Consider the following 24,755-nt stretch of genomic DNA (forward strand, 5'->3'; position numbering starts at 1 on the left):
CAAAAAGACACAGATTAAAACCACAAAATTCGTATGATTCGTATGAAAAGATAAGGTCATGCTTTACTGACCTCTGTAATACTGTACACCCAGAGACAGACAGTCTGACGTAAACTGTCTGGCTACAGACTGATAAATCAACTATGATAGATGGAGAGGAGTGGCACAAAATGTGTCACAAAAGAAGCTCAGATATCAAATGCTCTTCTTAGCTATTTTGGAACAAAGAGAAAAAAAAGGAAAAAAAACACTTCTGTTTAAACTTTAATATTCAGCTTTTAAAATTTTACATTGAAACACATAATAACAGTCTGGGCCTTCTGAACTGAGTGTAAGGGCAAAGGTGCATACATACATAAGGGCATGGTGAATACAACTCATTCTCAACATTTCTGTGGAACAGATGGTCGCAGAGGTCAGGCGGAGTCGATGGCAATGAAATTTAGAGGCTTTAGACTAAAGGAGTAAAGGGCAAGTGCAAATGTCAAACACGCAACAGAGACAAACCTGCCTCAACTTGATACAACAAACGAAAGTTTGTCTAATACACACTTAAAACAGCACAGAATTCCACATCTCACCCGTGACCCTGCAACACACTGCTGAACTGCTGAACAGTGCTTATAGAATGTACAACCCCAATTCCAAAAAAGATGCAGTGTAAATTTTAAATAAAAACAGATTGCAATGATTTGAACGTATCAGATATAGAGACATTTTATCATTTCATGTATAAATGTAGAACAAAAGAAGGAGGAACAAAAAGCTGGAAACGTTATTACTAATGAATCTTGAACAATCCAGGGCCTATGGTCAGTATAGAATGCTGGTGATCACTGCATTAAAAACCTTTTTAAAGGCATTGCTGCCATCAATTTTAAATTAGTAATAGTAAAAAAACTGTAAAATGTCTCACTTTAACATCTGATGTGTTTCATGTTTTATTGTGAATAAGATCTAGATCTATAAGATTTGCAAATCATTGCATTCTGTTCTTATTTACATTTAACACAACTTTTGGAATTGGGGTTGTCGAAAGAGTAAAAACACAGAACATTAAAGTGCTAATATACACTGTCTGATTAAAACTGACATGTTTTCTAGCTTCTAAAAAAACACCAGATATACACTATATGGCTCCGGGAAAAATCTCATTAGTAAATTCCGCTACTTTAAGGTGCACCCGTTGCTTACACAGGTGTTCAGTTGAGTACAAACAACTTGTATGGTATATGGTATGGAATGGTGTACTATGAAATGATGGAGCTCCATTTAATACTTATGGGATGAGTTGGGGTGACGTTTGTGATTCTGAACTGTTTGTCCAAGACCAATATTTTACTAATCCTCCTTTATCTGAATGCAATTTAACCCTCACAGTAATGTGACTGCAAATGTGATACGTTTTTTGTCAATAAGTGCTCTGAAAAAAACAAAATGCATACTGTAGTACTTGTATGGTTGTAGGAGTAGGAAGTATAGGGTAGGAAAGGTGAAAAAGAAAATTGTCAGCTTTAACAGGGGTACACAGATACAGGGACTGACACAATCCAAAACTTGCTAAAATACGCTGCTTAATGGCTAACGGCTCTATCATTTGTACTTGTTCTTCTCATGTAAATACCGTAATAAACTTAATTTGAATTACATAACTGTTTTAACTCTAACCTAAATTATAACCTAAAATAAAAAATGACAATTCAAATAAATATATTGCCATTAGTATAAAATGTATATGAATGCAAAAAGTAAAACTGTCCAGAAGCGACTGTCCAGTTTAACCATATGGCTCTAAGAAAACAGGTTGTGTTTAGAAGACTTCCTGGCAGGATTGAGTGAGTGTGAGCATCCAGATGTTCCATAAAACCAAACATAAAACAAACAGACAAAATGACCACTGTACAGTACACTGCTTTCTCTGTCATTTCAGCTATCCTGATGACCCTGAAATTACTGAGCTCAACAGCAGTATTTTAACAACTCAATTTCCCCAATGTCAGACAAGTACTATGATCTGCTTTTAAACACGTTCATTAGGTTCTGCTAAACACTGCTCAAATCAGACTGACACTGTATAAGAATTAATGCCTTCCAGAATTAAATAGTTTGCTGTGGAGCAATATTTATTTATTCATAATAACAAATAAATGCTAAATATAGAACCACTGATTAACCATGCTAGGCTACTTGTTACTTCATAAGCATGATGAGTATGATACATGAAAATCCCAATAAAAGACAACTCATTAAATGTCACTTAAAGGTTTTATCAGCAGAAGTTGGATGTTTGATCACTGCATTAGGAATACTGTCTTTATATTGCTGTTATTTAATGAAAAACACGTCCCCATGTTGGTCTGTTTTTAATTTTCTCCATTGTTTGAGCCCTGTAGTTGCTCTGAAGTGTGTGAATAATTCTGGATGGATAGAAATGCTTTAAAATGACTTTGAATAAATTATAATTTTACAGCAACTTGCTTTTAAAAGGAAGAACCTTTTGCAGGTTGCACAATCTTTTTCTTTAGACATTTATGCTTTTCTTTTCTTTTAACTTAGTGTTTTGAAAATCTTCTAGTTTTTCAGTATGCCACTGTATGTGGTCTAGGTGTAGTGGTTGTAAAATATTTATAATTATTCATGATATTTATTATTATTGAGTGGATCAATCGGGGTATATACATTTTTACCATTATGTGTTTTGCTGACATGTTTATTTGTAATTTGTCTGACCTGATGCCAATACTTTTACTTCTACTACTAAGTACAACTGTCTCACAATCAACTGTGTTGCCCTCTAGTGGTTAATAACAGACTGTACTCCTAAATTAAGTCCTGTTACTACAACACTCTTTTTTAATCTCTTTCTTTCAACAATTCATATATTTTAGTAGTTCGATGTAGTTGATTAAAATGTGAGGTTTTGTTTCTGCCATCCTTGACATATAACCAGTGCACATACTACTATTAATATATATATATATATATATATATATATATATATATATATATATATATATATATGATTGACATACTGCCTTTTATTGACTAATTTAAAACTTGGTCTCCAAACAACTGTAGCTGCTGAAGTTATAATGTAGCTGAGGTTAATAGCTTTCATGATTATGATTTATATCATTTTAAAGTAAAAACAAAAAAAACATGTGATAAATAACCTCTTAAGAACATGGGTTAGTTGAATGGGTGGTATGGATTGATGGAGAGCTCAGCTGTGCATGTGTCGAAGTCTGGCATTTAACTCCTTCTCGTTTCTCAGCAAGTCGCTGCTGTGCTTTTTAAATGCCTCAAAGACCTAAAGGAATAACATGACACACATTTACAACATATAACACATAATAATAACACATAAACACACTGACAGAACATATTCAGGTCTGCTCTTTTCTCATTGCCAAATTAAAAGTTTAGGAATTCACAGGTTTTGTTTTCCTCTTGTAAGTTTAATAGACCTTCTCAAGACTGCTATATTTCTCCTCGGCTTGGTCGAGAGCATGCTGGAGTTCTTTCACTCTCAACTCTCCATCCACTGCAGCGGCTTCTCTCTCAAACCTAAAATGACAAGAAGTCATGAGAAGTGATCAGTTATCTCTACACTGTAAACCTGGATAAGTTAAATTTACCTAAAAAAATTGAGGAAACCGGTTGCCTTAAAAAAGTTAAGTAATGGGTAATGAAAACTAGCATAACTTAGAACATCAAGTTATTACAACTAAAGAGGAAGTTGATTTAACTTTTTTATTTTTGTTATACTATAAGATCGAGTTTACTTAACTTTTTTAAGGCAGACAGTTTGCTAAATTTTTTAAGTAAGGTGGAATGAAAACATCAAGTTATTACAACTAAAAGGGAAGTTGATTTATTTCTAAGGTATCCCAGGGGGAATCACACTACACACTGATGGTGAGTGTTAGTCAGACACTGTTGGCCACACCCAGTATGCAAATAGATTGTGACAGAAGCCAATGGAAAGAAGCTGTTAATAGCAACAGACTAAACTCAGTTATTATAAGTTGATTCAACTCAAAGATCTCAGTTTAAATGTATATATGCGCCCACAAATGTTCAACTAACTTAAAATTGTTGAGTATTGTTTAGAAATATCCAATTTTATGTAAAACAGACTTAAATCATTTAAGTTCAAACAACTTCTGGGTTTACAGTGTACAAAGACTTTATCATTTAGACAAAAACACTTCTGGACATAACACTGCACTGAAACACATTTTACTTTTATTTTTTATGATTTAAAAGCTGATTTAATATGCTTTAACAACTGCTCCACTTCCAACAAAACAAACAAAAAAAACATAAGGGGTATACAATGTTCGGTCAATACTTTAAAACCACCTTTCTAATATTATGTAGGCCCTTTTAACGACCAAATCTATTCTGACCATAAAGATCTCTGAAGGTGTCCTGTGCTATCTGGCACCAACACTAACAATAGCAGTAGATCCTCTGTGAGTTAAACCTTGGGTGCCCATGACCCTGTTGCAGGTTTACCAGCTGTCCTTCCTTGAAGTACTTTTAGTAGGTACTGACTACTGCATACCAGGAACACCCCACAAGACCTGCCTGATGTTTCTGAGATGTTCTACGCTGTCGTATAGGCGTCACAGACTCTTAAATTTTGTTCCTGCCAACTGTTCATTTCCTGCCTATTATGTAGATCTCATCTCTCGTTTATGTAATTCAGTTTACATGGTTTTAATATTAAGGTTGGTTGGTGTTTGCTGTATGCGTAAAAGCTATGTTGGTACTGTTGTTTTTAAGATGTGTACCTGCTTTCTGCATCCTGTCTGGCATTTTCGGCCTTTTGCTTCATCTTTTCCAACTCTTGGATTTCCTCCTGCTTATCCTGTAAAAAAAGAAGAGCCACTTTCTCTACTGCAACATTCATGCATGTTATACATATAATATTACACTACGAATCTATAAATCTCACTTTGCCATTACTATAGTTATAAATCAGTTTTTGCCTCAGCTGGCATCAGTTTTTGGAGGTGAATTGTGGTTTCCTAAGCTGCTTTGATATTATATTTTACGGTTTGATGTAGAATCCACCTGTATGATTTTCCCCCTCTGCATGGACAGTTTTAGTAGATCATTCTTCTCCCTCATAAGTGCTTCAAGCTTCTCCTGGTTCTCTGATTCTTTCGTCATGCCTCTTTCATGACTTAGCCTGAGCTTCAGATCCATCTCTATCAGAGAGAAAGATATATAGCAACTGACAGTTCAGATGAAGAAAGTGAGTCTTACATAGCTGACCCAAAGTTCATCATACCTGCGCACATTTCTACTGCATTCTTCAGCTGTTTCTGAGTGTTGTGCAACTCATCTTGTAGCGAGGCTTCTTTAATCTGATGGAGGTTCATCAGCTCCTTTATCTTCATCTGGAATCCTGTTGTTTTATCCCTGTTGAGAAATGAAAAAGATATTTTTTTTCATTTACTTTATATATACTAACTTAATGCTGTCTTTACTTTTGAACTTTTTTAATTTCTTAGTTCCAGATAAATGGAATAAAGCATAAGTTTTCAATTGTGGCTGATTGATGCTTACTGATACTCCTTTTCTAAATGTCTGTGTTGCTCTGCGAGTTCTCTCAGCTCTTGGGTCAGTTTCAGAATGGTCTCCTCTTTCTCCTCTAGCTCTTTACTGAACAGCTTTTCGTTCTCTTCTCTGAGCCTCTGGTTCTCCCTCAGCAGCTCAGCGTTCTGCCGTTTGTACTCGTCTTTGAAGTTGATCAGCTCTCTGTGGTTGGCTGCGAGGTCCATGAACCTCTGCTCCAGCTGTTCAGACCTCTGGTGCTCGTTCTCCAGCTCCGTCTGCACATCAGCTTGCAGCTTCTCCAGTTCTGCGTTGATCCGCTCCAGAGCCTGACATCGAAGTAGCATCTCATCTGCCCGCTGCTTAAGAATACAAATGAGACCGGACTGCTCATCAATTCTGGAACGCAACATTTCATCCTCACTCCTCTCTTCCTGGGAAAGCCCTCTCAGTTTCTCCAGAGCTTGGTGGACGTCATCCATGTCCTTAAAGTAAAAATAACAACAGAAACGGTCATGTTTCATGTAGGTTGTGGAGCAGTTTGAAAGTTCCCCACAAGGGGAAACAAATGTAAGGAAATATGTAGGATATAGTCTTATGACATTGTATTTTAAATTCTAGGCCAAACAGCTAAGTAGACAGTTTAGTAACTGACAAGATATTCAATAAACTGTACTAAGGAACACACAAGTTGAAAGGATATGTCATATATTAATTTTTTTCCAATGAATTATTTTAGCATGATTGTATATGCATGGTTATTCAATGCTTATTAGGCCACAAAATGAGATATTTCACTTTTTTGTATTCAGAGTACATTAGTAAAACCTCTCTCCACCTCTTTTATCTCAATATAAAGATGAGTACAATATCAGATGAGCAATAAATATTTTAATAAGATTTTTTTTATTCCTATTTATTCCTATTCCTATTACAGAGTTGGGCCAATGTAGTGTTAGGAATCTAGCCCAAGATCAAGGACTCTTATTGATGTAGCACAGCATAGTTACCCAGATATGGAATTGAACCCCAGCCTCCCACATTATGTAGTGGTTAGCTCACTGGCAGATAGTAGTGTTATCCACTGTGCCACACCACACACAAATGTATTTTTTTTTCACAAGCTATCTGCGACCCGCCCAGAACATGTCTGCCACCCACTTTCAGTTCCCAACCAACCAGTTGAGAATCGCTGTTCTAATCCATATCATAGCAAGATCTACTCAACTAACGGAGTGACTTCAGAATTAATTTACAATTAATTCATGCTGGTATACACAGTGCTTTACACAGAGTATACACAGCTAACAGAGAACGTTATAAGAACATTTAGCAAGATTTTGAATAGGTTCCACGAAGGTTAGCCCATAACATTACAGAGTAAAGTTTCAAGAACTTGGTTTGCATCAAAATCATTATTAGAATGTTCCTCACATAACGTTCACAGAGACTAATACTAACATTGTGGAAACTTAAAAAATAAAATTCCCAAAACTAAAAATTAAAACATTAACACCAGTGATTTTACCAGAACATAAAAAAAGTATAAAGAATGTTCCAACAACATTGAGAAACCTTGACAGATTGACGTTCTAAGAAATATATATCTGCAATATAATAATATATAATAATTTATCTGCAAATCAAAATTTGTTAACTGGGTATAAACATACCTTTACAATTTTGCTGCTTTATATAATAGATATAGTTACATAGTTACAGTAGTGAATATACAGCTTCAGTTTCTGAATCAGTTTCTCTGATTTTGCTATTTATAGGTATATGTTTGAGTAAAATGAACATTGTTGTTTTATTCTATAAACTACGGACAAAATTTCTCATAAATTCCAAATATTAGATTATTTTGATTATTATTTTGATTATATTCCAGAGGTTTTCAATTTGGTAATATCAAAGAAACTCATAAGTTTTAAGTGATCTCCTATTTCTAAATGATCTGACACCAGAATCGAACTGGCTATAAGGTGAAAATATGAGTATCGTCACACCCCTGGCAGACACCTCTTTGTCACTGCAAGGAAAACAACAAAAAGCCATCTGCTGCGTTTTTAAGCGATTATTGGTGTAACAGTGTGAAAGAAAGATTTAGAATGCTCTGAATGCAGGAATACTGGCGCAGGAAGGTGACAGGGAATTAAATAAAAGTGGAAATGTTCAGATTGGAGCTGTAATCGCTCTGAAAAGAGAAGCTACGCAGGTGATGTTAGACAGCTGAATAAAGCTGCAGCGAGCCTTACAGTAGTTTAGTAGCTGTTATTTTTCAGCATGTCTCTATTCTACCCTGCTCCCGATCTGTTCAGCAGGATTATGGTAAATACAGTCAGAACCGTGTATATATTTATATTCTGATTTATGAATCAGACAGAATGTGTGCAGGTTAAGCCCAGTAACGCCACTGTACCTGTTTAGTGTCTATGATCATCGTCTTGAGGTCTGTGTGATTTCTCTGAGGAGATGTCATGCTTTCGTTTTCCGATTTCCCTGCAGATAAAAGGAGGAAAGCAGCTGAAACGTGGGCTCTTTGTTTAAAAGCACAGATCCATTGTGTTGCTCCCAGTCTCTCTCTCTCTCTCTCTCTCTCTCTCAGTGCTAGTCTGTGCTGAGCTGGAAAGTTTCTCCGGTTGCTATGGGTTACAGAGATTCGCACAGATTTCCGTACTGGCTTGTAAATAACTGTTACGACGGTTTGCCGTAAAATATGGTGGTTTAATCAAATCATTTGTTAAAATATATTATATATAAAATATATAAAAAATACTGATCTGTGTGTAAATGTTGACGTTGCAAATGCTGATCATGTGAAATCAGCCTTTTCTCCACTGGCTGCAGCTCTGCATCAGAACCTTATACCCATAATAAATGCAGACCAGGAACACTAGATGGCGCCATTGCTAAAGTTTGGTTGTTGTTTTTTTCTTTTTAATTGTGGTTATTGTATATTCCATTATGGTACATTTAAAATCCGTAAAATCGCACAAATAATAAAGACCAGAAACATCCAGCACAAACATTTGAAAATACACAAAAAAATGGTGTCATGACAAAATATAGATCAAGGTAGGTAATACTTTAGGTTAAATAAAAAGAACACAGCTAGTGTAAGCTAAGGCACATTTTAAAAAACAGAAAACTTTGGAGTTTTATTTTTCAAGTCAACATTCTTAATAGAGAGACAATTTTGGAGATCGTTCCAGAAAGTATAAGACAAGAAAAAAGAGATCAGAATGAGTAAATTATTCATTATAAATTATACAATTTTTGGGGAAATCACTATGCTCACAGTCCTCATGCTATTAGCATATCGACCATTGAGCAATTTTTCATGTTTTCTGCTAATTGTATGCTAAAAACTAATTCCTGTTACTTTTACTAAGTCCTGTTGCTAACAACATGAAAAGTAACAGGAATGAGTGCTAGTAACAGGAGTGAGTGCCAGTAACAAGAGTAATGAGTAATAACAGGAATGAGTATGGTCCCCTAGTTTATTGATGTATTAATATGAATGTAAGTTAGTGTAATACACTTTTTCCAATTCTGTTTGGTTCGTCATTTATCTATTTGTTTAATAAAATCAAATGATAATAAATTTGAAAATCAATTTCAGGTGTGGGTCTTCTTGATAAGATAAAAATGGCCTTGCATGCATAGTGATTTTTTTTGTCATAAATATCAATTATTTGAACATGGAAAACAACCCTTCTTTCAAATAAACACTTTCTTGAGAGAAAATCAAAGGAATTAGTGGACTTGCTTTTAAACATGCTTTTCAATGTCACATGAGTTTTTGTAACAGGGCTGAGAAAAAGTTAACCATCCTTCAGCTTAGAAACCTTAAAGTTAAAATAAACCGAGGACTCCCTCTAGCGGTTGCAGTAATTTTCTGATATAACGGTGGATGTAGGAAGTGGGTAAGCTCTTAATAAACCAGCTCTGATTCAGCTGCTCTATGAGCGGGAAAATAAACGCACGAGCCACCGGGTGGGTTAGGAACATACCTGTCAAGTCTCCCGTTTTGGCCGGGAAACTACCGTATTTTACTCCTCTTTCCCGCCGTCCTCCTGTATTAGTATTTTCCCGTAAATTTCACGTATTTTATTAAAATAATAAAATATATATTATTGAGGAGACAGGGCACTGACCGCTCTGTGTCTCTTAACCAATCGTGGAGCCGGTTCAAGGAGAAAGTCCCGCCTTTCAGGAGAAACAGCCATTCAGCTTGCAAAGGAGGGTCAGTGTGGGGAAGCCCCCCGTCGCTGTGAGTTCAAGCAGCTAGTCGGAGCAGCTGATGTTAAAACATATCTGGATATTCAGCGATTTTTCTTAAAGAAAGGTAACGGTATAGGCTAATCATGGAAACTGTGATGAGATTTTTCTGATAGCTGCTTAAAAATACTCGTCTCCGAAATAAAACACACAGATTAAACCTTTAAAAAAAAAAAAAATACAGCTTGTGAGAGGACCGAAATTATCTGAACTGATCAGGGGTGGAGTGATCAAAAGAAAGAAGTATTCATTAAAAGTTATTAATTGTGTAGGCCCCTTAGGACTAATTTTTACTGATGGAATATATCTGGTCCATGTCCTTTTAGTAAAAGCTCATGATACTATTTTTAGGTCACCAACAGTCATTTTGCAGAATTTGCGCACCCTTTGTTCAATTTTAAATCCATTAAATAAATAAAAATATATCATATAAAAGAGTGCATTTATGCCAAAAAATACATGAAATCTTAACTTTTTTTTAATATCTAGAAAAGGGTTTTTAATTTGGCTGTATTAAAAGAATGACATATGTAGGAATTTCCACAACATTTCAGATTCTGATAATCTAATTGTAGTGTGTAGGTGGTTTACATGTGTCTTAAAATGTAAGGGATACTGAACCTTCGTTGGGCTGGTGGGACGGCTTTAAGCGGACAGAGGAAAATATCCCTTATTTTTAAATCTAAAACTTGACAGGTATGGTTAGGAATAGTCTTAGCCAGTTAACTGTAACTAACATTCTGACAGAAGCTGTATTTTTTCTCAGTTCGCTGGTTTGTAGTTAATTTAGCTAGTTTGTTTATCACAGTATTTAGCTTACCAGTATAGTTACATACTAATTTTATATTACACTACACCACAACCTGATTGAGGAGGCGTAGGTGTTCCTAATAAAGTGCTTGATGAGTTTATATTAGATTGCTATTTGTAATGCTGTATCATTTGTGGCCTTGTAAATGTAGATGGTCCCACATTGTCAGGTTTAACTGCATTTCCTGTGGTTTGTGTCTTTCTGACTTGTATTCTAGGTTCTTGTAAACTTGTCCCATGAAAGCTAAAGAACTGCTGCACTAACCTGCAGGATATTCAGATGGGAAGTCCTTGTCTGTTTGCACAAAAAAATGGTTATACTTTAAGTCTTATACAGTTGCTATTAGAAATTATAAAACAGAACACACACATTTAAATAAGCAATAAAAAAATATACTGTAAAACAAACAATATTGTGTAATTGTGAAATCCTTAACTCATTTGAAAAAAGCTGTTGTAAGCTGTTTATATTGCTTGCAATTTAGGTGAAGCAAGCATGTGTAAAGCATTTTAATGTAAAATTGCTTAATTTTGCTGAATTAAATACAAGTAACAAAGTAAACGAGTAACAAAAATATGAACACCACACAAGGTTTAACCACTACCTCAAATCAGAAAAATTTGTACAGTATGAAAAATTCTATATATTATTTACATTGTAAATCATTACTGAAGTCATCCAGACTATGACGTAAAAAATAAGGGTTCATGTAGTGAACTTAAAATGCTAAACAAACCAAAGTACTCTGTGAAGCATTTAGGTAGGCTTTTACCTGGGGTGCTGTTAACTTGCGGTTTCTGATAAATTTATTGTCGTGAAATTGTTCAGATTGAATGATCTTCATTTCTTAAAGTAATTTTATTACTTTGAATAGGTCTTGGCATAATATGAAAAGAAAATTGCTCAAATAGGGCTATTCACTGTATACCAACTCTACCTCTTCACAACTTCACAAATGATGCTCACATTAACAGGGCAAGAGAGGACAAGAAATTCAAGTAATTAACTCTCAAAAAGTTCAGCACAGCTGTTAACTGAAAGCCATTCCAGGTGACTATACCTCATAAAGAGAAAATGATACTGTATGTTAACAAATTAATAGAACTTGACTAGATACAATATGAAATATCATAATATTGCTTATTTATTTGCATTTTTTATATTATTTGTTAAACGTATTTAAATGTATGCATTTTAAATACAAATATTAAATGTAAATTAATAAATCTATGTGTAGGTATGGTGAACGAAAGAGAGAGAGAGAGAGAGAGAGAGAGAGAGAGAGAGAGAGAGAGAGAAAGAAAGAGAGAGAGAGAGAGCAGTCATTAGGCAGTGATCTGTGGGTGCCAGCTCAGGATTTGATCCTAGGAGCCGGAGGTGGGGGGAGTGTGAGTGTGTGCCTAAGCTTTTAGTAAACGCCCTTTTCCATGAGGCCGGACACAGAGAGGGTGAGGCGAGCGGTGAGAGCATCTCAGTCCCAGCAGCTCCATCTGGCCGCTACTGCAGGGGCTGCACACCGCACCAACATGCAGCCAGCACTGCTCGGCACGCTCGTGCTTCTGCTAACTTTTTGCACTCTGCGCTGCAACTGCCAAGGTGAGTTTATTTCATTTCATTTAGCTAACTCTCTCCATGTCATTTATATCTACAAGTCTTATACCCTAAATCACCGAGAGACAGTGTTTTAATGTTGTGCTGGAGCCTGAGATAACAATAGATGTTCATGGTAAGGATGCTCTTATCTAAGGAAACTTAATTATGTCTTAATTGCATTAGATTAAGTGGAAGATGACCTCTTATGGCGTAGCCCAGTTAACTGCTAGTTAGCTAGCTAAAAGATCTAACTAAAAATAATAAGCTGAGTGCTTTATCAGTCTGTGTAGATACTGGACTGTTAGCTAGTTAATTAAATACACTCGTCACTAGCTAGCTAACTAATAAGGTTGTCCAGCACGAGACACCGTTAGACAGTTAGATAGTTTAGCTAGCCACTGATACAAAAGTTTGATAATGGAAAAACTATTTTAAGAACTAAGCATCAATGTTTGCTTAAGTAACGTTATTCAATAAATTGCTGTTGGCAACAGTTGTTGGAGGTAACTTACCCCTTACTATTTGTCACTTTTTTCTTACTATTTCTCAAAATACAGGTTTCTTAAGCTTACGTACTCAACAGACAGATGTGTAAAAATCTATTTCTCGATGTTTTAAGGCGTTAAACTAATCCATTCTATAGTCTTTTGACATTATACATAAGAATTGTTCGTTAACCTGCTGCTGGTGCACAAAAGCCTGCCTGCCTGCCTCTCTCTCAGACGGACCCGAAGTTCTCCCGGGCTGCTGTCCAATCAGCCGCACGTGTCGTTTTGCGCACTAGGTAGTGTGGGTTTAGCGACTGTGTGGTGACATAGCTTTCTACACTAGACACCGCAGTGGCTGTCGGACACACAACGCTCAACAGCGCTCAGCGACTGTATGAATCGCTGTGGAAAGTAACGGAGCGCCCCGCTTCGAGCACTACCGCGCACGCCAGAAGTGTGCTACCTAGACCGCAAGCACGCTTATTGGAGCGCGGCCCTCGGCAACTTTTTGCCTAAGCTTTACCGTTGCTAGGCAACCGAGGCGAGCATGTGACTAGCAGACAATCTCTAGACCCAAAGCCAGGAGTACAAAGCTAATTCAAAGCAATTTGAACGCTCTGCTTAGTTTTCAGGGAGACCAAACCGCTTAAAGCCTCTCTCGGACTGTTTATGGATACTCCCCAGCACGACTGGGTGACCCGCAGGTGCCCGAGGTCTGACAACCTTGAAGGTTCCCGTGTCTTCTGGTGTAAAATGTTGCTGGAGCTGGCGAGGCTCTCGGATTGTAATCTGCTTTCTTTTTTGCCAACCCTTAGTATGTAAGCTCCTTACTGTGAATCAAGCCACTAATTACACTGCAGCTGCCGTTCAGGGCGACCATTACTGCCCCGTGGAACTGAGGGACTGGGAAAGGGGGTGCACTGTCGTGACTACCTGATTGAAAACATGTTGTTTCTTTAAAACCCTTATTTTAAGTCCCTTAAAAATTGATGATCAAGTTGTTAACCCTAAAGCAAAGACTATTACTGTATATCTCTTTAATTGATTAACTTTCATGGAGTTCCACACGTGTCTATTTTAAGGCCTATAAATATAGCTGGGTAAGAGGACAAAAAACTCATATAACTTATTAAGTACCCTAAAAGTTAAGGATCACGTTGTTAACCCAAAACCAAAGACTATTACTGTATAGCCCTTTAATTTATCAACATGCTGGGTCTATTTTAAGGCCTATAAAATAAAGCTATGTGATATGACTAAAAAACTCATATTACTTATTAAGTCCCTTAAATTATAAGTCGCAGATCAAGTTTTTAACCCTAAAGCAAAGACTATTACTGTATAGCTCTTTAATTTATCAACATGCTGCGTCTATTTTAAGGCCTATAAAATATAGCTATATGATATGACTAAAAAATCATATTACCTTTATAAGTCCCTTAAATTAAAAGTTGCTGATCAAGTTGTTAACCCTAAAGCAAAGACTATTACTGTATAGATCTTTGCCAGCTTATGTGCAGAGCCACAGGCTTCTATTTTAGAGCCTATGAAATAGGGATGTGTGATATGTATGAAAAAAATCCCTCATATAACTCATTAAGTACTTTAAAGGTTGATGAGCATGTTTTAAATCCTAAAGCAAAGACTATCCATTTAAAGCTCTTTTTCTATCAGGGCCTAAGAAGTAGGGCTTGGGAGATATGACTAAAAAACTCATATCTAGATGTATAAGAGAAATGGCGATATTTTACAACATAAAACATAAAAAACATATGTAAATGTTGTATATGTAACAAGCAAATATTTACATATTAAATTTATGTGCATAAAATTACTGCACTCCCTTGTGATATTTCACTGACTTAGCACACTGCACTGGACTATGTTTTTAGCATTATTGAAGTGAAATAAAGTCATCAATATTTCTCCCTTTGATTGCATTATTAGCATGAAATAATTTGCACAAGTGTCATGTGTCATGTCTCCAGGAACCAAGCAACCACAAATGTATGTTCTTTTTAGGAATATAATCATACACAGATGGTAACCTCCCTTAATCTTCATTTATCTTTCAGAAAATAGTTGCAAGTATTTTGATATTTACAATATACTGCCCAGTCATAATATAAAAGTGATTTATTGTACAGGATTTAGAGGCTTTTAAAGGGTTAAAGAAGTAAAACTATTCTGCTATGCTACCTATTCAAAAATTGTGTACAGCGCTAAGATTATTGTTTTGAAATTGTTACTGCTGGGCATTAAGCTTAATTTTTCTTGGCCCTTGGACGTGTTTATTCTAGTGATCTGTTATAATCTTTCAGAAATACTATTGCAATCATTGTAGTCATGGATGTATTATATGGCTGGTTGGTGGCAGATCTACACAGTACTGTGCAAAAGCCGTTGGCTTGTGTGCCATTACTTTTGCCTATTTTATTTGCATAGTTATTTTTTTTTATTTGCAGTATACTAAAATGTTTTAATTTAATTGAGCTTATTTTCACATACAATGTATTCATAGATGCTCACAATTTTGCGTAATACTGTATAACCAATATTAACAATATTTACTGTAGTAAACATGGACAAATACAAAGCTATCCTCATGGAAGCCCAGTGTTTACTTGTCCATGCAGCTCCTAATTATATAACCTCTAAAATTTTAAAGAAGTTAAATTACACCCCAACATTATTATTCTGTAACTACAGTGACTACAGTTTTAACAACCTGGTTCATTCTTACGGTAAATAAGTGTGCAATCAATGGTTTGAAGCACCGGTGGTTCCTGGGATTGTTAATGTGTTAAATCAATAATTTATTAAAGTAAATCAGGTGAGCTTTTAGATTTTAACACATCCATACACTGGCTAGAGCTCAAAGAGTAGTTAGCTACCAGTCTAAATAACATATCACTCACTTTACTGACAAACAACATGTTTGTTATCATCATATATTATGTTTGTTTATTAAGTTTATTAACCTGCTAAAGTTTTTATATCTGCTTTATTATTATCACTTAGTGCTGACATAATCTCTGGGACTATCTAGGCCTCAACACTTCTACCCCTAGAACATTCTGCTGGCAGTTACGTCCTTGAAAAGCAGTCAAAATGTAGCCCCCACACATACTCTTTTGGATTACGGCTGTCTCATTCATGCCTGGATCTGCAGGGGGTTGCTTCAGGAACAAACCACAATCCATATTGCTCTGTTTGCCTCAAACTTTAAATTTGTGGCTGTGGACGTGGTTGATCTCCTCAGAAATGTAAGCCAGGAATGGGTTCTTTAATCCAGCTTTATTCAGCATGTGTTTGAGAGGAAATTACCAAAAGGAGGAGGACAGGTTACTTTCCCTAATCCACTGAGTCCTGCTTCCGCCAGGTCCCTCAGGGTTTCAGCTTCAGACCTGCTTTTTGCCAGAGGCCAAAGTTCTTGGGAGATGCAGTGCAGTGCAGTGCATGCTTGATCATTGCTATTAATAAGTTATCTGTCACCATTTCAAAATGGATTGTGCATGCTTTCGAGAATAGTTAGGTGCTTAAAGATGCTCTTGTCAGCATAAATAGAGAGGTGGCATGTTATTTAGTGTTGATAATTGACTTTGTTTGTGTTAATGCTTGATAATGCTTAATGATCATGGTCAAGGTTAGTTGAGCATTTGTGGCAAATTTGATGATGAAGGCTTGTTTCTATTAAGTTAGTGTTTATATGTCAAAACAAGTGTTGAATGCGTAAGCTGTTAAACATTGCATGCATTGACCTCTGTTCCTGATTGACCATGATGTGTTGCTTGATTTCCAAGGGCCTCAGAACTTTGCAATGTCTTGATGATGATGCTTTCTGATTATTTGTAAGCCTTTCACAGCACATACACTTGTAAATACTGTTGATACTGTTTAGTTTTTTGTATCAGAATTAAGAATGACTAGACCTTCATACATTTTAGATCTTTCAAATGATTCTAAACATGACGCATGATGTTGCAGAAAGGCAAAGCCAACCAATTGCAAATTACGTCCATGTTTCTAACTCTGGGGAACAAAACCTTCAAATCCCTTGTTCCTTTCCTACACGTGCTCTTAAAACCTCACACATGGAGCAGACCTTTTCCGGTGTAAATCCTTGAGCAACAGTGCTGCTGTATTACAAATGCGAACAGAAGTTAACACACTTGGCACTAATGGTTTCTAATCCTCCTGACTGTAAACAGCACCCTTAGTGGCACCATTAGCAACAACTCCCATGCAGACTGATTTCTACAGAGGTTTCTGTAGTATGTTAGGCCATATTGTTTGTTCGTGGAAAGTTATTGACATTCATTCAAGATGTATTTTTTGTGATAAGATTTGTGTGATAAGTAGATTTTATACATTATTTTTCTTTAAATATGGAAATAAAAAATATATTAAAAAAAATCAATCCAGAAAAAAGTAACAAAACAAAAAAAATCCAACAAACTGAACTGGTCAGTGTGTATTAATAGGCAGCCCTACTCCAGGTTTACATCCTCTCTACTTTCTGCCCATGGCAGACCCCTTCAGTGTACCACTGGCTCTTTTTCTCTGCTTTAAGTGTAGCTGCGAGAGCCAAAGTCAGTTGTTAAGCAATTGACTGCATTCTGCTGCGTCCATTTCCATATGAAACAGGCAGCAGCCCTCTGCTCTGACAGCGAGACTGGCCCTGACACTCTGCGCTGCCAGTCTCCCCCCAACACATTCAGCCAGACTGCCGGGACGCACCAAAACAAGGCAGCATTGATGAAAGAGGCAGAACCTCTCCCATGGCCCCCACAAAGCTAGAATGAGATGTTGTGGGGGATTGTGGCTGGCAAGTGCTGTTTTGAGTTGTTTTTTTTTGGAAAGGAGGTGATAGAAGGATGGAGGAGGATGGGCCAAGAGGGCCTCTGTTAGGCTTTCTTTTTTGCGCAGGAAGCTCTACTGTATTCCTCCATTCTGTTATCCATCTCCATAGGCTCTATTGGCGTGCTGACACTTTCAGTTATAGGGCTGCAGCCCAGCCAGCCGTCCCATTGTGCCATTGTGATTTCACAGTGGGGTCTAAGCCTTTGGGAGGCTTCATTCTAATGAAAATTCCTCCACTACTGCCCTTTGTGGGCTGGTGGTGGGGCGTCCCCCTTATCTTTCCCCTCAGATAGTTTTGGGGATTCTCGCCTGCTGTGGGTTTAAGTTGGCTAATTAGAAAAGACATGGTCTGAAAAAAAGGAAGAGGGGGCTGCAAAAAAAAAAAAACTAAACCAAACAAAACAGCCCGAGCAAAGGCATTATGAGGACAAAAATTCGTTTGCATAATAGATACCACTCTTTACACAATAGCCAATGAGACAATCATCTCTGTGTCTTCTGTTGTTGTTGCCATTCATGCAGCCTTTAGTTCCATTTTTATTCCTAAATTAAGACGTCCAAATCCAGTCTTTCTCACTCCTCAGGAAACGACTAGAGTGTCTGTCAGCGAAGGGTTAATTCTTGTAAGGAAGTAACAGCTCGACACAGGATAGTGCTGTTCAAAATGCCCAATTCACTTTGCCTGTCACCTTTCCCAGAACCGATACTGTCAGGAAACACTGGCTTTATTTTGAAAGCCCCAGCAGATAGGGTTCTCTCTTGGCAAAGGTTGGTTGAAGCTGTTAACCTAATGTATAGCATACAGAGGTTACACATAAGCTTGCTGTTGCTAATGGAGTTCAGCAGAACCTGTTCTTTCAGCTTGAGATTTTGACAGCATTCATGAAAAACTTACACTGTTATACAACCATGAAACAGATTTTGTCCCACACAGCAAACTTACACATGCTGAATTAACCCGTGAAGTGTTAAACTGCAGCACCCTGACAAAAGCAAATGAACAATTACAGTGTTAAAATTTAACATTGGCAGATTTGCTCTGCATATCTTGATGCACCATCTATCACTTCTAGCATCTAGCAACATGAAATGTCTTACAAAAGTCTCTCACTCTGACTTCCGTCTCATGAGGCTCGTATTCCTGACTTGCTGGCAAGACGGTTAAATCCAGTTGTGCGACTTGTGTCGGTGAGTGTGTCCTGCTCACTGCAATACTGTATGTGCCAATTGTCTACCTGCGTGTTACAGACGCTGCCGAAACCTCCGGGATCATGTCCTCCCAACAAAGACTGCCTTTGAGCGAGCGGAGGAGCAATTTTATCATTAGTAAACTGAGCAGGAAAAAGGCTGGCTTCCCAATTGGCTGCTGAAGGAGTTAAATTGGAAGTCCATTTGGCTGGCACGCTTTAAAAGTGCCGGGTTTGGTGTGGCCTTGTTAATGTGAGTCGGGACCTCTAGATATGAGAAGGCCATTGCCATGCTTTTAGTGCAGTAGCCCAGGCACTGACCCTTCAGCCTGCTGCTGTAGGAAGGCAGAAATAAGAAGATAGATCATGTTTGTAAGCGATGGTTCTAGAAAATTCCAAACCTTATGGCAATGCCAGCGAGAACAAATGCTTCTCCTGTTACTTCTTTATATTATGTTATAATTTGTATCAAGGAGACAGTAAACTGTGCCAATTGACTGAGGATAATCTTGCCAGAGATTTTTAGTGATGGTTACTGGAGGCTAAATGACAAATGCTGACCTCACCTGTAGTCTAATTCTGAGTTTTTTTTTTTTTTTTTTTTACAATTTTTTGTGTGTTCAGTGTTTTCATGTTCATGTAAGACCTTTACAAACCTCTTTTAGGCTTAACCATTATAAAGGCATAGGAACAAGACATTAAATGCTTTAAATATTGCAATAAGCCCTGTATGTTGTTTTTTTACATTGTTTTAAATATTCATACTGAATGGAAAAATTGTTTTCCCTTTTTTCTTGTAAAGTGACACCTCAGAGATAAGAAATAGGACAGTTTGCATAACATCAGTGTTTTTACACATCATACAGTGCTAATACATTAATATTTATAGATTGAACAAATTGAGACAACATCAATCTGGATGAGCACCACACAAAAAATTAATGGAACAAAATATCTTTTCAGAACTTTAAATACAGGAAAGTGAATAAAATACAATTATTTTTTATTTAAATGTTCTGTTTTCTAGAGTCCAAAACACATCAAAACACATATCACATCACATCATGAAATATCTCTTTTGGATACCTGTCAGATTTTAACATCTGCCTGATGCAAACCATCTGCTGATACCGAGATGATTCTGATACCATTGTGTATTCCTTTAACTATTAAATTTGTAAATTCATTAATTCAGCATCCTGTTCATCTGTTGTTAGGGAAGGTATAAGTGCTTGTAAGAAATTGTGATTGTGGGAGCGCTTCTTTACGTGTTTTAACCGCTCTATATTTAGAGCTAATTTGTTTGTTTAGTCTGTTTCTTTCTTTTTCTCACAATATCTGTCATTTGTTTGATCAGAGACAGAGAGAGTGTGTTTAAAGGTAGCCAGTGATAAGACACACTCACTCACTCACCCACCAACCCCAGCCTTTTAGCCACCTCCCTCCACCTTGCATCTCCCTCCGGCTTTTGGAATTTGGGTGTAAGGGCTGCGGTACCACCCGGTACCACTATTTATCCCAATTACATTTCTGACAAGGAACAGCATGCACCATTAATCAGAGTGTCAGTGAGAGACAATCAGAATCACACATTCCCTTTTTTTTGCGGCGGCCCTGTCGGAGGGCTCTCTGGCTGAACTGTGCTGCCCCGGTCGATATCTCCCCGAGCACGGCGGGGAAGGTACAGGGGTGGTACCTTATCTCCTGGGATGCCACTCACAGGCAGAGATCAAAAGGAGAGATTGGGAAGAGAGCAGCGAGGGTTGTGTAAGTGTCTGCCGGTCGGCTGGCACGCTCTGCTCCGCTGCCTGTCAATGCTCTTAACTATGTGCTTCATCAATAGCAGCCTTCTCCTCCACGTACACTTAAAGAGCGTTTCTGTGTTTTCATAAGAGGAGCGATGAGTGCTATCCATTTTCTGAATGTATGATAATGGGGAGGGGAAGATGGTTGAGGATCTGCTGACGTGGGTTTGCTTGTGTGCAGGAGCAACTTTCAGATTCTGGATTGTCTTATTTGCTGGTCAGCTTTTGTAAGTGAGTAGCCTATTGCCTGAAGGTAATACCTTGAGACCGATGTAGCTCTGCTTGTGTGCAAACGCACCCTGCAGGGCTCTTTTCAAATTTAACACCAACTCACCATTAGCATTTTGCATCCTAGTGTTTACAGCTGTTGAGCTTTTGTAGACTGTAGTGAAAGTTTCAGCTTATCCTCCTCTGACACAAAGCCTTAAATACTTAAATGTCCCCAGTGGTCCCACTGTTGATTCACATGAGCAGAAACTATCAAACTGAAGTGCTGTTGCTTCTGTCTGCGCAGGTTCAGGGTGTGAGACGGGCCAGTTCCGCTGTGGGACAGGCAGGTGTATCCCAGCAGGTTGGCACTGTGACGGTACTGCAGATTGCACAGATGACTCAGATGAGAGCGGCTGTCGTAAGTAACGCATTCACTCTTTCACACACTCTTTCACAACCCTGCTACCACACACACACTGACTCATCAACAAACACTAATGTAATGAATATGTCCGGGTCTTTGTTAAATCTGATAAGATCTGATAACAGTGCGAAAAGTTTTTTTTTAAATCGACATCTGAATTTTTCAGTACACAAATAGGTTGGTTGGTTTGTGTGAATTTTTAAACTTCAAAATTGCCATGCACTGTAAACAAAATCTAGATCTCATTTTGGTCAACCCCAGCAAATAGTGCATGTTAGTTTGATATCAGAAATACAGTTCTGAAAAAAATCTAGAGAGCACTTCAGTTTCTGAATCAGTCTCTCTACAGATAACATTTTTCCCAAATTCCAAACAAAATATTGTAATTTCAATCATTTATTTGCAGACAAGCAAACAAGTTTTAGAAGATCATAAATCAATATTTGGTGAGGTAACCCTGATTTTTAATTAGTTTTCATACATCTTGGCATTTTCTCCTCCACAAGTTTTACACACTGCTTTTGGATAACCTTATGCCACTCCTGGTGCAAAAATTCAATCAGTTCAGCTTGGTGTGATGGCTTGTGATCATCCATCGTTCATTTGAATATATTCAGAGGTTTTCAATTTGGTAAAATCAAAGAAACTCATAATTTTTAAGTGGTCTCTTATTTTTTCCAGAGCTGTATACATGATTTTAACATTGGACAGATTTTATATATTATCTGAAAATTAGGTTCACATCAAAACTCAACGTTATACAGATGCAGAAGCAAAGTCACATATCTGTCCAAACCGCACACTTGATTGTCATCAAGCTCCAAAACTTTGGTTACTTAAGATTATGCCTAAAACCCAACAACAAAAGTGACTGTCAGGATTGTTAGGATTTAATGTTACACTGGTTTTAAAGATAAAGAAAAGTAATTAAGCAGATATAAATAAAAAAACTGCATGTTCTTATTTTGTATGAATTTGATGTTATGTGATGTCACTATTCTGCATTAGATTAATGTTGGCATTATTCCTTATCCTGATTCTGAATCCTTGCTGGATTGGTCACCCGATGTCTCAACTAACATTTAACCAGATAACAACATCAGTCAACATTAGTGGCTAGCTGTGACAATGCAGGTTGAGTTGATCTAACTCAAATACAATAGTAAATGAGCTGATTAGAACTTCCCCTATCACACGATGAGACTTTTGACAGTGGAGCACTGATCTCTTGCTGGGATTTGAACTCCTAACACTAGATAAGCAGGCAGTTAGAATGTTTTTCCACTCTAGAGCTGAGGAATTACACTACAAAAAACAAAGTTATAAAATCTTTCTTGCTTAGACAAAGAATTGTACATAGTCTTACTGCTTTAGAGTGGTGGATGCAACTTTCTAACTGTCTGCTTGCCAGTAGTTCAAGTGAAAGTTCTATTAACACCACATGGCCACATCTTCAAGAGTATGAGAATAGAATGTATTATTGACCAAATTAAGATATTTTAATATTACCCAACAGCTCAGAAAAGTCATACAAATTATAGTATAATGCCAATCTGATGGGAGTAAGTTTTTCTTTCTAAATTATTATTATGATTAGCTACATAAAACAAGTGCAAAACTAAGGAAACAAACTTTAAACAAACAAAATCTATATAAAAAGTTATTTTGAAGGAGAATCTGTGTGTTTAGTTTAAACCCACTCTAATGAGTAAATTCATTGAACCGGCTCTCTTTGTTCTCTCAGCCCAATCGACCTGCGAGGCGGGTCAGTTCCAGTGTCTGAGTGACGGCGAGTGCATTCCAGAACTCTGGCTGTGCGATGATGAAGAGGACTGTGAAGATGGCTCCGATGAGAGACAGCACTGCCGTACGTCCACTCTCTCTCTCCTGTTCATTCATCTCCCCCCATATCTTGCATATATCGACCCTGTCTTTTTTTTTTTACATCCTTTTATACAACCTGTCAAGTCCAGAATGTTCTCTTGACCGTCTGTAATGTAAAAGCATGTAATTTCCCTCACGTAGTTGAAACCTGATAGGCCCACTGTGTGGGCTGGAGAGTGAGGGTCTAAGATGAGGACCACCCAGCATATATATATTAAAAAACCTCTCTCCTGATCTCTTCCCTGCAGCTGGAAGAACTTGCTCCAGCTCACAGTTCACCTGCACTAATGGGGCCTGCATCCCAGGGGAGTACAGGTGTGACCATCTACCTGACTGCTCGGATGGGGCGGATGAGAGAAACTGCCGTAAGTCAACCATCAGCGTGCGTGCGTGTGTGTGTGTGTGTGTGTGTGTGTGTGTGTGTGTGTGCATTGTTGGGGACGCACCCCGTCCACCCCCACTGCAGGCTCCTGTGGCATTTTAATCAATTTGTTAGATTAAGGGGCTCGTTGACAGACAGAAATGTCCACAATATGCTTCTTGTTGTCAGAAACTGATTGCAGATTCCTTGCTGGATTAGCGTGAAACGATGCTCATCTACTATTCCACCATTGAGCCAAACATCTAGGCCCACACCACTGCATACAATATATTTATACACTCACTCTATTTATTAAATATTCATTTAAATGTTTTTTTCTTTGAAAAAAATATAAATACTCCACCTATTCCCGTATTCTATATGCAGCCATATCATATTACAAAGTAATTATATTTAATTGAATGAATGAGTGATGACTGAGCTCTCTCCCTCACTCCCTCTCCCTCTCTCCCTCTCTCTCTCTCTCTCTCTCTCTCTCTCTCTCTCCCTCCCCTTTCTCTTTCTCTCTCCCTCCCTCAGACTACCCCGAGTGCTCTGAGCTGAGGTGTGCTAACGGGGCATGCTACAACAGGAGCCAGCACTGTGACCAGGTGCTCAACTGCCGAGACGGCTCTGATGAAGCCAACTGCAGTGAGTGTCCATCTCTGGCAGAGAATGCACACCACCCCTACACAGCACAATAGACTGGAGCAGAGTTTTAATTCACTCCTCAGTATAATAATAATAATTTACAAAAGAACTGAATAATCTAATCTAAAGACTCAAAGATGTACATTACTACTGCATTACTACATTACTACTACTTATACATAATGTTACATTAGCATACTTGTTCTCCAAAGTATGTAAAAGGATTTATATAATGTGTAACACTGAAATATATATCATTACTGTCAATAAAAACAACATTGTGTCTCCAAAGTGGAAGCTTTACAGTAGAATAAAAACACTGCCAGTGTAATTGATGACACCAAGTAAAATAAATTTAGATTTTAGTTTATTTAGACAGAGGGGGAGAGGCAGCAGAAAAAGAGGGGGAGAGGAAGCTGATAGATTTACTTTTACAGCTTTCTAGCTGTTTAGATAGATAGATAGATAGATAGATAGATAGATAGATAGATAGATAGATAGATAGATAGATAGATAGATACTTTATTGATCCCAGAGGGGAAATTCTAGGAATATAATTTTTAATATTTAATTATAATCTTTTTTCAACATTATTGAATTATTGCAAATTTTTCCCCTTAATTATC

General features: G+C 37.4%; 2 protein-coding genes across 6 annotated transcripts in view; one reads left to right on the plus strand and one right to left on the minus strand.

Moving 5' to 3' along the window:
• Window positions 1-251: 251 nt before the first annotated feature.
• On the minus strand, window positions 252-13,168 carry zgc:172182 (coiled-coil domain-containing protein 89). 2 transcript variants are annotated; one of them, XM_022680212.2, is made up of 8 exons: window positions 12,935-13,168; window positions 7,991-8,070; window positions 5,581-6,053; window positions 5,303-5,433; window positions 5,083-5,219; window positions 4,800-4,876; window positions 3,468-3,567; window positions 252-3,310 (listed from the first exon to the last, which is right to left on the minus strand). In XM_022680212.2, the coding sequence occupies exons 2-8, from the start codon at window positions 8,048-8,050 to the stop codon at window positions 3,224-3,226; spliced, it is 1,065 nt and encodes a 354-aa protein (XP_022535933.2). In that variant the 5' UTR covers window positions 8,051-8,070; window positions 12,935-13,168; the 3' UTR covers window positions 252-3,223. The 2 variants fall into 2 exon arrangements, with proteins under 2 accessions (XP_022535933.2, XP_049340611.1); XM_049484654.1 differs by lacking the exon at window positions 12,935-13,168 and having other exon boundaries at window positions 7,991-8,244.
• Window positions 12,076-24,755, plus strand: part of lrp2a (low density lipoprotein receptor-related protein 2a) — an 80,977-nt gene continuing 68,297 nt past the window's right edge. For all 4 annotated transcript variants that reach the window (XM_049484649.1, XM_049484650.1, XM_049484652.1 and 1 more), the window contains exons 1-5: window positions 12,076-12,259; window positions 21,114-21,227; window positions 22,978-23,100; window positions 23,366-23,482; window positions 24,019-24,129. In XM_049484649.1, the coding sequence (XP_049340606.1) occupies window positions 12,091-12,259; window positions 21,114-21,227; window positions 22,978-23,100; window positions 23,366-23,482; window positions 24,019-24,129 (634 nt within the window). In that variant the 5' untranslated portion in view covers window positions 12,076-12,090. The remainder of the gene's footprint in view (window positions 12,260-21,113; window positions 21,228-22,977; window positions 23,101-23,365; window positions 23,483-24,018; window positions 24,130-24,755) is intronic.

Source organism: Astyanax mexicanus, chromosome 11 (assembly GCF_023375975.1).
Source record: "Astyanax mexicanus isolate ESR-SI-001 chromosome 11, AstMex3_surface, whole genome shotgun sequence".
In the NCBI taxonomy this organism is placed as follows: domain Eukaryota; kingdom Metazoa; phylum Chordata; class Actinopteri; order Characiformes; family Acestrorhamphidae; genus Astyanax; species Astyanax mexicanus.